Source organism: Adiantum capillus-veneris, chromosome 22 (genome assembly GCF_014529385.1).
Source record: "Adiantum capillus-veneris isolate H3 chromosome 22, ASM1452938v2, whole genome shotgun sequence".
Lineage (NCBI taxonomy): Eukaryota > Viridiplantae > Streptophyta > Polypodiopsida > Polypodiales > Pteridaceae > Adiantum > Adiantum capillus-veneris.
In genome coordinates this window covers 51136549-51149199 of record NC_140952.1, presented here as the reverse complement: position 1 = coordinate 51149199, position 12651 = coordinate 51136549, and the positions used below count along the sequence as shown (strand labels likewise).

Here is a 12651-nt window from a genome sequence, read left to right as displayed (position 1 = left end):
ATTCCCCCGTGGTTGACTACGAAGAAGGGGCACCTATGGCTAAGCTTGATTATGCCAGGGCGATATAAAGTGGGGAATATGGATGTGTATCTTCGTCCACTATTGGAAGAGCTACAACAATTGTGGATTGGCATAGAGGTGGTGGATATGAGCCGACACACAGGACGATGGAATGCTTTGATCAGAGGCATTCTAATGTGGACCATGCATGACTATCCCGGGCTAACAGAATGCTCAGGTGATCTATTGACACTCCTCACTCAGACACTGTAAATCTTGTTTTTTTCCATAGTTGATCTATTATCATGTGTATACATGCAGGGCTTCAAACAAGCGGATACAGAGCATGTGTCACATGTGGACCTAGACTGAATGCACGTAGGGCACCCTCACTGAAGAAGCAAATCTACGAAGGTCATCAAGCGTATCTTCCAGAGAATCATGTGTTACGCGACGGCTTTTTGGGAAGAGAGCCACCAAGGATGTCTGCACAAGCATGGTTAGAGAAGAAGGAGATGTGCGATGACGGATTGCCTCCAGGGATGAAGAGACTATCTCTATGGTACGAGTTACCATACTGGCCCCGACTCATGATCAATCACTTGCTCGATCCAATGCACATATTCAAGAATGTGGGTAATCTACTATGGGACCATCTGACCGGCAAGAAAGATACTTTGGGAGCCATAGTTGACCTTAGAAATGTGGATCGTATGGAGCAATATTGGCCGCAAACAGCGTCTGATGGATCGATAAAACTCCCTAAAGCACCATGGATTTTCACAGGAGCCCAAGAACGCAAAGTAAAAGAGACCATTCGATCTTTGCGGACCCCCACTGGCGTAATGCACTCGCTCCAAACGTGTTTTACTAAAGAAGGAAAGCTTACCGGTTTGAAGTCACACGATTGGCATAAAATGTGTCAGGTACGTTCATAGTGGACTTTAATATCATTGCATAAAATGTGGACTTTAATATCATTGCTGCACATACTTTACAGTTTAGATCAACGTAGACTCCATACCATTCGCCAAACTAAATGCTGCGGAGCTTGTGTGCATGTTTGAGAAACATTTTCCTACTACAATGCTAACCATTCAGGTGCATCTTCTTGTTCACATAGTTGATGAGGTGGAAATAGCTGGCACAGTTCATTCCAGATGGATGTTCTTCTTAGAACGTTTCATGAAAACGCTTAAGGGATATGTGCGTCAAAAGGCACGTCCGGAGGGTAGCATGGCAGAAGGTTGGTTGGTATCAGAGTCCCTAGTGTACATTGGAGAGTGGCTAGACGGATTTGATAAAGCCCGGGACACGCTATGGCGAACCATAGATGATGAGCGCATATCTGGGATTGTCATGTGCAATCTCGGTGTTGAGAAGAAGATGACAGAAGATCTAGAGGCTAAAATCAACCGATTTTGCATGCTTCACAATCCAGTGATGCAAAAGTGGATTTCACAATATGAGGATGCAAAGCAAGAGCGACAAAGGGCACGAATCGAGTGGAGACGGGGAAGACGACCACCGATGCACTATCCAACGGTTCTGGAGAGCCTACCAACCTTCATGAGCTTAAGATGGTTGCACAACCAATTGAAAAGCGCACAACAATGCGGTGACGAAGTGACTGAGGAAGAGTGGGAGTACTCTCGGGGTTGCGCGACCAAGGTAAGTTTGCAATGTACGACTAGCAAGTGACTTTATTTATAAACGTTTGAACGGCCACTCATAATCTTTGTTCGTTGTAGTATAAGTCATACACAGCAGCATGGTGTAAAGGTCGACATTTTAGGGTGGAACGAATCGACAAAAAGCGTTTTACTCAAGATTGTGGAATCATGGCAAAATTTGAACAGTCTAGTCGACGACGTTCCTCTGATGCAGATCCTGTGGTGGCGGAACTCACTTACTTCGGCACGCTGCAAGAGATTTTGAGGATCGATTACAGAGGATTTTTTGTCGACTTGTTCGACGTGCAATGGTTCAAGATAATCATGGAGGGTCGCAACGCTACTGTGCGTAGAGGAGAGTCTGGTTTTCTTGAGGTGGATTCTACTAAGAAATGGACTGACCTAAGAGACACTTTCGTACTACCCGAGCATTGTGAACAAGTAAGTATGTAAATAGTTAACATCCCCCTTTTACAAGTTATGTGCTTGAAAGCTCTCATGTAAGTTATGTGGCTCTGGCAGGTAATATTTCATCCTACAAAGTCTACATCAAACTGGTGGTACGTCATAGAGGTAGCCCCTCGTAGTGCAAGGACGTATGAAGGCTACCATGTGCCAATCACAACGGCATCAATGGAGGAGATCAGAGAAGATGCTCAATCAGAAGCCGTTGCGGTGGTGCCAGACGAGCATCAAGATGCTACTACTCTATATGGGGTGCATGTAGAGGAGCTACAAAATGAAACAGAGGATATGTGTTTAAACGGAGAGCTCTATATAGATATAGGAAGTTATGCTGAGTTATGCGAGGATGAGAGAGAGATCTCTTAAAGCCACAAATATTGTATTTGAACAATTTTGCTCCGTGTTGTAAAAGCTCTGGCTCTCTAAGTACCTTCCATGGTGTATAACGCTCTTTTCTACTCGCGCTCACATCTTTTGATTGAAAATTCTGAGTTTTCGACTTGCCTCTTCTATCACTCAATTCATTGCGTCATTGTATTTATATGCATCATTACGTCATTGTATTTAATGGTCTTTGCGTCATTGTCTACTCTATTCATTCAATATTAAGTTTAAATATTCGTGTGTTTAATGCAGGTATGGATGATGAGGAATTTCTTTCTTCTTTGTCACCGCAGGAGAGACAGTGGTACGTGGAGCGTCATCGCTCTAGCGCATCATCGCGCGTTCCTACTCCATCCGCATCTCCCTCTCTTTCGGAGCATTCGGCGCGCTCCGAAGCTTCGGCGTTGACGAGACGAGCTTCACACTCGTCTAGACATCGGCGCTCTAGTGGTGGCGGTGGCGGTTGTTGTGGGGATTCCGCCACCGATGCCTCCACACCGCCTCGTGTTCGACGAGGCTCTTTACCCTCCCCTTCTTTGCCTGCCCCCACACCAGCCACAACATCGCCATCTACGCCAGGTTTTGCACGGCTGACTGTTCCTAGAAGCTACACACCTCTACCTACTCCGCCAGGAGCCACCCCACTCGACACTCCTCGCTTTGGGGCCCAGACGTCGGTGGAGACACCTGACGCCCGTACCCCCATCGACACGCCGCTAGAGACCCCTGCCGGGACACCCAGGTTCACGCGTCACCGGCCAGAGGGCTTGTCTTACTCCATCGACTTCAGCGGCGGCATCATCATGGATGATGACGACAAGAAGGTGATCTCGCGCATGCGTGGTCTTTGCTCTCAGCTGTTTAGACACTACATACTAAACAAATGGAGTGAAGTACCAAGTGATTTAAAAAACAGAGTCATCAACATACTTCATGATGAGTTTCCCGTTCCAACACGGGATCAGCGCTTCAATGAAGACCTGATGAAGATTCGAATGCGCGAATACTACAAACACAAGCGTTCTGAAGTGCAAAAAGCAATCAAGAATGGGTGGAACAGGCCAGATTGGCTGGCCAAAGAAGATTGGAAGAATGCGAAGAAAGCAGCGCGTGAGAATCCCGACAAGTGGAAGCAACAAAAGAATGCAGCCAGAGCGCGAGTAGAGGCAGGGAGCTCGCACCACTTGGGGAGCGGTGGATGAGCATCATTTGAGGCCGATTTTGTAAGTGTTTTCACATTGCTCTTTATGTTCGATAGTTTAGGGTTTATGAGTTTTTTAATTCTAACATAATGAAATCTTTGTATGTTTTGACAGTGGTCGATGACAGGACGTGATCCCACACCGTACGAGCGCGAGTACGCAGGCAGGAAGGGCTTAAATGCCCTAATGGACATTCTCAGTTCTCGCGGCGGCATGGTTAGTATTAGGGTTTACTCTTTTTTATTTTTTGTATTGTTTTATAAATGTAGTTATATGTTTATACTTATTGAAAGCTGTCTTATTGTCTTTTTTTGCAGAATCCGACAGATACGCCGCTTGGACGCGATGAGACGTCTGACTAGACGACGTCAGTTTAGTCGCAGCTAGATAGCATTAGTTTAGGGTTTCTCATAGCTTATGTATCATGAGACGGATTTTATACGTCTTTTTGAACCATGTATATTATTACATTTGTCACCGCAGTTCCTTTTGCCAATCAATTCTTTATGCCTATGATGTTGTACAATTGTCATTATTACATTTGCCAATCAATTCATTTTGCCTATGATGTGTACAATTGTCAATTTTGCAAACAATGCGTCTTGTGGGTGACTATTTTGGGTCTATTATCTACCCTTGCACTTTTTTTAAAAAGTGAATCAAGTACAATATGGTTGATGGGTGGCAGGGCATTGAATGCCCTGCCACCAAAAAAAATTTCTCTCGGACGTCGCTATAACCGTTGCTATTTATGGCTCTGTAGCGTCGCTATGAGCGTCGCTATAGTCTTCAGTGTAAACGTCGCTAAAATCGTCGCTATGAGCATCGCTATGAGCGTCTCTATATAGAGACACTCATAGCGACGCATATAGCGACGCTCTCGTATCAACGCTCGTAGCGACGGTTTTAGCGACGTCGGGGGTTATAAAAACCCAGTGTATTTCCGTCGCTAACAGCGTCACAAGAGCACACAATCTCTTGTAGTGGTAGATGTACATGATGTACTTGATTTGGAAAGGGTTGAGAATGAAGAGGCTAGGGATATAGCAAAATGGTTGGTGCATACTTTGCATGACAGTTAATTGGATGGACCCATGTCTAGGCGTATTCGTTCAGATTCTTACTATGCATCATATGCATTGGATTGTTATTCTTTGGCTATTTCTAGTTAATGTGATGAAGAGGAACCTCTTTCTTTTGATGAAGCACAGAATTCAATGAATTGGATGGTCGCAATGCAATCAAAATATGATGCACTTATAGAAAATGAAACATCGTCTTTACGTGATTTGCCTCTTGGCAAAAAGGCCATCACTATGAAGTGGGTTTACAAGTTGAAATGTAAGCCGGAGGGTGAGATGGATTGCTACAAGGCTAGACTTGTTGCAAAAGGTTATGCACAATAGAGGCATTGACTATGAAGAGATTTTTGCTCCCACTTGTCATATGACTACTGTTTGTTTTTTATATGCATTGGAAACTAATTTAGGATGGAATTTACATCAAGGAATGCACATAAATCAGACATTGTTACTGCTTCCTTGAATGGTGATATATTTGAGAAAGTATATGTAGCACAACCACACGGTTTTGTCAAGAAAGGACAAGAAAATAAAGTGTGCACATGCAAGAAATCTTTATACGGGTTGAAGCAGGCTCCTTGTGCTTGGTATGAGAAATCTCACACTCATTTGGTGTAACAAGGTTTTCATAACAGTCCAAGTGTAAGCAATTTGTATGTTAAGCGTGAGGGTGATGTATATCTCATTGTCATTTTGTATGTAGATGATTTGATGATTACTGATCCAAATAAGACACACATTGCTAGATTGAAGGCTGAATTGATTGCTACTTTCAAGATGAAAGACTTGGTACTTTTACATCATTACTTGGGCAGACATTTAAAGCACTGTGATCGAGGTATCGCTTTGTGTCAAGCAAGATACATAGAGACATTACTATGTAAGTTTGGACTTCACGATTGCAAACCTATTGCTACTTTCAAGATGCAAGACTTGGGGCTTCTTGCCTAACAAGCATGGAGACTTAGCCATGGCACCCATTCCACAATTATACATACATTTCAATGTTTTGAGGTCACCTGCACGATGCCATTGGACTTGAAAGTCTTCCGTCCCATGCACATCCATCATGGCATCACCTCTCCTCGATTCATTTATCTGTCAATTATATCAAAAATAGGGATTTGATGGAGGACCCAAAATTAAAGTGTCATGGTCCTCTTTCTTTACTTGCAAGATTAGTCCTTATGTGATGTGAAATATAATGTAGAGTTTGAGCTGCAAAGTTGGTAGAAAATGAATTACCTCAAAAGCACCAAGCCAGCATATCTTTGTTTTTTATTGAACACTGAAGTGTAAAGTATCATTGGTGGGCCATTTGAAAGTGCCCTAATAATTAATGTGATTGTGATTTTCTCTAACTTCTTCTCTTTAAGAATCTCACACTTATCTAGCTTCAAAACAAAATGTAGCACCTTGCAAGTCTCTTCATATGTGGCATTGTAGAACTCTAGCATTTGAGTTTGCAACATAGTAAGGTCCATCAAGATATTATTGTACTCATCATAAGTTAAAGTTCTTCCTTGGGATCTGTAAATACTTTGAATATGAAAGAGACATCCAAGGAAGTCAGTTTGTGTGTGGTTGAGCTGAAGTCTCTCTTTCCATACACTTGCTATGGTTGGTAATAGCTTAGACTTTATCCCCTTCTTCACAAATATGGAGGAGATAGAATGTTGAATAGCTGAATACCCTCTCTTGCTCATGTGAAGGGAGCAAAGTGCGCTCTATAGTTCATTAACAGACACTACATTCTTTGAAATAAAATGTTCCAGCACATCTTGCTACAAAATCGTAAACTTTTTGCTCCTTTGCAAGACAACTACTTATCAAGGGCGGCTTCAATGTTTTCTTTATCTCGATAGATAGCATGTCTATAAAGGAATGAAAACAAACATAAGAAACCAACTAGCTTAGTTCAAATTGTTTAGAATGTTTAGAATCCTTACCTCAATGCTTGTATTGTTTTCTTAAGACCACCGTAGCCAACCTTCAAGGTTTCAAGATTTTGTAGTTTCTTCTTCAGCACATGAAGAAGGTCCGTACCTTAACTCGAAGGACCTATAATTCTTGTGTGTGCTGCAATATGGTTTTTTGGTCATTACAATGCAAATCAGAAAGTTGTAAAATCTCATTTGCATGTCGATGCACCATGCATTTATGAATTTCATCTTGGTCAATTAGAGATTTGTAATGGCCAAGCAAGCCATTCTCTCCATCACCAACAAAGTTTAAGAAACCAATAAGATTTGTGAATGGAAAAGGCTTCTTGCTCTACGTTAATCCTCGAAGAACGCGGCTCACTCTATCTAACCTTGTATTTTCCTTTGAAATCTCTAGCCAAAGCCTCGGTTGAATTAAAAGATGTCAATTTAATTTGGGATTTTAACTACTCTGCCTAGTCCAAAACCATCGACACTAACTCTTTCCATGTAATAGTTTTCGGTGAGTCGAACCATTGTAAAGAATGGATAATATAAACCGAAGTATGATAGTGGTAGCGGGGACATCAATAAATAGCCATGCCCTTCGAGACAATGTTCTTTCCCTTCCAAATTATACCCCACCGCAATGATTGCATCACGTTAATATGAACCCTCATGGAAGAAGTTTGGAATATATCCAGGTTCATCGACTACACTTGCAAAGAAACACACTTTATAGGAGTAACATGCTCATGTATAGACTCCAAATGATCCAAATCTATTTGGCACTTGTCATTGCCTTCACATGCTCCAAGGTCTATGGGGCGCAGTTCAAAGTGATAAAGGACCGCACTCAAGCATTGACACTCTCCCAAAGTGCATCCCTCCTCTGTTGTAGATGGCTTCTCCACCTTCTTGGTCACAAAGAATACGAGTTCATCCGAGTCAAATACCACCATCATCGCCATCCCCTCCAAGTACCATAGATTGGTAGCATCTAACTAGACATCAATCACAAAAGAGTTGGAAGGGTAGGTAGGTATCGTTCACTGGTGTGTCACACTTCTCCTTCTCACTGGCCCAAATGTGGTGACCCCCGCCCTCACCATTGAGCTTATTTGTCAATGCGTAAGTTCATTGTGACGGGAAGATAGTAGAAGTGCTTGCACATGACTTATCTAGAAGACTTTTCAACTCTTTACAACTTTGCTGACGTTGCAATGGTGTCAAGTCAATACCTAGAACGTGTTAGGCAGCTATTGCCCGTGCATGTGAGCAAGGCCTTGTGCTCGTTCAGGGTGCCGACCATTAGGTGGGCATGTGCCCACCATATCTAGGTGGTGGCTACTTTCAGCTATGTGCCGGGCAAAGGTGATTGCAAATTGCAATCAGCATTCTGTGTGTGAAACCCTGTTGAGTGAATGTGAGAGCAAAGGGCCCAGGTCACCCAACAAGCCCAAGCATCATTCGCTGCCAGCGCAAAATTGCCCACTCTGGCTCGTCACTCTTGTGGGTCACTTCGCTTCACTTTTTATTATCCCGCTCGATGTTAATTACACAGTGTATACGTAACACTCTCTCACACATTCCCACAGTAGTACGCAGACAAAAACCCAGCTTAGACTTGTCTTTCTTCCCCCCAAAAATTCCTGTAAGCTTCTCGCTTGACTCTCTAATTGAGGCACCTCTCTGCAGCCGTTGTGAGCTGTCGGCCGTCTCCACACGCACGCGCGCGGGCATTCACGGCCGTCTCCCCCCCCAACACAGAGGCATTCGCGCGCGCGCACACACACACACACACACACACACACACACACACACACGCCTCGACATCGTCATCCCTGTGGACTCGCCATCGTTGCTGGAAGAGCTTGTGGATGAGGATCCCCTCCTTGTATACAAATTTCTGCGGCTATTCAGAGGCTTAAATCCATTATCCTTCGCCCCATATACATCCTCTGCTATTGGATTTATTGTGTGTAGGTATTTCTGTTTTCAATGCTTGAGAGGGTTTCATGCTTAGACCCAGCTCTGCGACTATGCAATGGGCTATGAACCCACCGTGGGATCGGTCCAAGGGTGCAAGGTTGCATCACCATTCTAGTGATGCAGAAAGGAGACAGCGGCGGGACCACATGTGCCATTTATCGCTTGTAGGCAGCACTCTGTGGGTGCTTCTCTTATCGTGTTTCTGGAGCGAAGTACATGGAGATCTAGCAGCTGATGCAAATGGGCTCACAATATTCAGACAGGCAGTCGATAAGCTCAACAGGCTGCCATGGAATGCAAGCGATGTGTGCGCATGGCCAGGTATTGTATGCCAAAATGTGTCCGCACAGAATACTTCCAGAGTGATAAAGGTAAGACTGGCAAAGAATGAACTTTCAGGGGCTATTCCCACAGGGTCTCTCGGGCAGCTAACAGAATTGAGGGTTTTAAACCTAAGATCCAACAATCTGTCTGGGAGCCTGCCAGCCGACCTTGAAAATTGCGGCTTTCTTCGAAGCATATACCTGCAGAACAATACATTTTCTGGTTTGCTGCCATCAAACTTCTCTTCCTGGCCTAATCTGAATCGGTTCGACGTTTCCTTCAACAATTTCAGTGGCGAGGTGTCTCCCTCATTGGCAGACGCGGGGCAACTCATTAACCTTTTCTTGCAGAACAACTCTTTGACAGGTTCTCTCCCCCCTCTAAATATGTCATCCTTGACAAATTTCAATGCATCAAACAACAACTTCACTGGTGAGATTCCTCGCACCGCTGCATACAGCAAATTCGACCAATCTTCTTTTCTCGGCAATAACCTTTGTGGTTCTCCGCTCGAAGATTGCGCGCTTGTGCCAGCCCCTCTCATTTTGTCGCCTCCATCAGGTCACAAGAGGAAGCTTAGTGGGGGGGCTATTGCTGGCATTGTGATTGGAAGTGTGGCTTTGCTGTTACTTGTTTGTCTATTATGCTGTCTATCATATAAGAAAACAAAGTCTAGAGGCTCCAACAAGCAAGTGAATTTGTACGAGGCAAGGTCTGTTGAAGGTAATAGCAATGGAGACAGGGTTGTGGTGCCCAAAGGCGAGATGGGTTCTAGTGGTGCAGCTGTTCCCGCTGCTTCAACCGAGCCAGAGCGCAGCAGGCTTGTTTTCTTTGAGGGCAACAAGTATGGGTTTGATCTTGAGGATCTCTTGAGAGCATCAGCAGAGGTATTGGGCAAAGGCAGTGTAGGAACGTCATACAAAGCAGTGCTTGAGAGTGGGATATTTGTAGCCGTGAAGCGGCTCAAAGATGTGAGCATTGAGAAGAAGGACTTCGACCTGAAGATGCAGTTTTTCGGCAAGCTGAAGCACGAGAACCTGGTGCCTGTCATAGCCTACTATTATTCGAGGGAGGAGAAGTTGCTTGTTTCAATGTACATGACAAACGGAAGCCTATCTGCTCTTTTGCATGGTAAGCATGTTTATCTCAAGGAAGGAAATTTTTATTGGAAAATGTTTGATAGTCATTGTTGGGTATGGCACTGGAATGCGGCGATGATGCTTCCTATTAGTGTCGAATGAAGAAACAATTGTGGGCATCAGCACATGTACACACACATACACACTCTCACTTACCTATAGAACGTGCATATTCGACACAGAGCGATATGCATGTTTTGATGTAGACATGATGGATCGCTCCTTGGAGTTAGTATTGGTTGTCTCCTTATTGAGCTATTCCATGTTTGAGCTTGCAGACATGTCATGCCTGCATCTCTCCCACCTGGGTACGTGCGCTAACTATTCACAGATATGGTTTTTGGATGGACAGGATGGGACCCTAACGTGTGCCACTTGTCTATAGTAGAGCTTACAGATCACTCTCTTTAGATGCTGAATGGAGAGAAAGTGATCTGTAAGCTCTACTACAGACAAGTAAAAGTGTACTGAAGGGCTACTTTTACCTGTCAGTGATGATAAGTACTATCACCATGCACAGCTTTGTTGGCAAATTTCAGCTCTAGGATAAATGGGCATAGTTGCAAGTGAAGTTTTGGTAGATTGACATAGCTAGCAGGAGACATTTGATTTTTACAGTTTAGATGTTGCCATTGTGAGAAATGGATGCTTCAATTGAAGCCTGAAATGTATAATAATTGTATTATTGGAAAAAGGTGATGGTTGCAAGCTTTTGGATTGGTAATGACAACCATGCGGTGTGTAGAAGATGCAGTTTTTAACGTTATCTGGCCCCGCAGTGCTATGAAGCAAGAGGTTTGACAGCAAGTCATGGACTCAAGGGATGAAAGTGGACAAGCCATTTTCATTGGCATTGCTAGTTGAAGGCCATACTCTAGCAACAAAGGGCCTTCACTTGATGTAATTGTTGTCTGCACTCATGGTCGCACTTACAGGTAGATTTGGTCGGGTGCAATCCATGGTGACCAGAATCTGTTTGAATCTTGTTACTGCTGAGAGTGAGAGGTCACCTACAAGGACATGTATGGCAGGGTTTACATTTTATTGGTATTAGGATGGCTAAGGGGAGACAGGTAAAAATAGGCCTTCAGGCAACTATATGGTAGAGATTAGGGCTAGTAGTTAGGATTAATATGTGCACCACAACAGTAATTAGTAGGAAGATTCCCCTGTTTCGTGTTTTTGTTGTCCGCGGAATGCACTGCTCACCTTTTGTGGACTCATTTCAGGTAACAAGGAAGCTAACAGCACTCCTCTCGATTGGGATACTCGTGTGAGGATCGCCCTTGGTGCTGCTCTTGGTATCCTGCATCTTCATGACAAGGATTTCACGCATGGCAACATCAAGTCCTCGAATGTCCTCCTCACAAGCAATTATACTGGGTGTGTCTCGGATTATGGGCTGACTCAGCTTGTGAGTGCAACATCAGCTGCCAACAGAATGGTGGGATACCGGGCGCCGGAGATTACCGACATTCGAAAGCCGACTCTGAAGACGGATGTGTATAGCTTTGGGGTCCTTTTGCTTGAGCTATTAACTGGGAGGCCGCCAATGCAATCCTCGATGAGCGGGGAAGGGCGCGACTTGCCACTCTGGGTTCAGTCGGTGCCAAGAGATGAAGAAGATTGGTACTCCAAAGTTTTTGATCCGCAGCTTACCAGGTTTGAAGGTGTAGAGGATGAAGTGGAACGGGTGCTCGATATCGCACTCGAATGCGTGAAGCAGTCTCCAGACCAAAGGCCGACAATGAGAGAAGTTGTGGAGAAGCTAGAGAAGTTTAAGCAACATAATGGACATGATTGATCCTGATGGAGTGAGTACTTGTCTCTCATACACGGGAATATTTGGTGGGTCCCATTTTGCATGTCGAAGCAAATTTTTTCACATTTCTGCCTGAATTTTATTCTCCAGGATTTCAAGAATCTGTATAGGGTTTTGATTTGCTGTATTTTTAATGAACTCAGATGGACGGGATCAAGGCAGATGATGATCTAGTCTGTTCTTGATTTTTCTGGATAATCAATAAAGATCATTTGTTTGTACTCTTAATTCTTATGCTTTGTGAGTCTGGGGCCTTTGGGTGCAAAAACATACATGATACCACTAATCATTAGCTGGGCAACATGTTTTTTGCATGCCTCAGTTCCGTGTGTGAAGGAAACCATTTCTTGGCCCTAATTTTTATGGTCACACTGATGAGATAAGCAGGATCTATGCCAAGATTTGAGGTTTGTCAAGGATTTTTTACAATTAAAATGAGGTCGTGCATCCCTCTCTTCTATGACAATTTCCTGATTAGTTAAAAGGCTATGAAAGCTTCGGTCAGTATCGTGCTTAGTTTGCCTTAAACACAGTCATCAAGATGAAACTAGTTTGAAACAAGCACTTCCTGAACAGTAACTCTGCTAAAACTCTTGCATGATTTTGATGTCATTTTTGCCTCGTTCTGTCATGAACTTATTGCAGA

General features: G+C 43.8%; 1 protein-coding gene across 1 annotated transcript; it reads left to right on the top strand.

The window, feature by feature from the left end:
* The first annotated feature begins 8214 nt into the window (after positions 1–8214).
* Positions 8215–12233, top strand: LOC147429343 (putative inactive receptor kinase At2g26730). Its single transcript, XM_086495485.1, has 2 exons — positions 8215–10175; positions 11413–12233. Exons 1-2 carry the CDS (start codon positions 8747–8749, stop codon positions 11985–11987), a joined length of 2004 nt encoding a protein of 667 aa, XP_086351611.1. The 5' UTR covers positions 8215–8746; the 3' UTR covers positions 11988–12233.
* Positions 12234–12651: the final 418 nt, after the last annotated feature.

What these genes read in the sequence shown, in the direction of transcription:
- LOC147429343 (XM_086495485.1), top strand. Translation starts at nt 8,747, where the DNA reads ATGCTTAGACCCAGCTCTGCGACTATGCAATGGGCTATGAACCCACCG. An exon ending in CCTATCTGCTCTTTTGCATG is followed by an intron (nt 10,176 to 11,412) that starts GTAAGCATGTTT and finishes GACTCATTTCAG; the next exon opens with GTAACAAGGAAGCTAACAGC.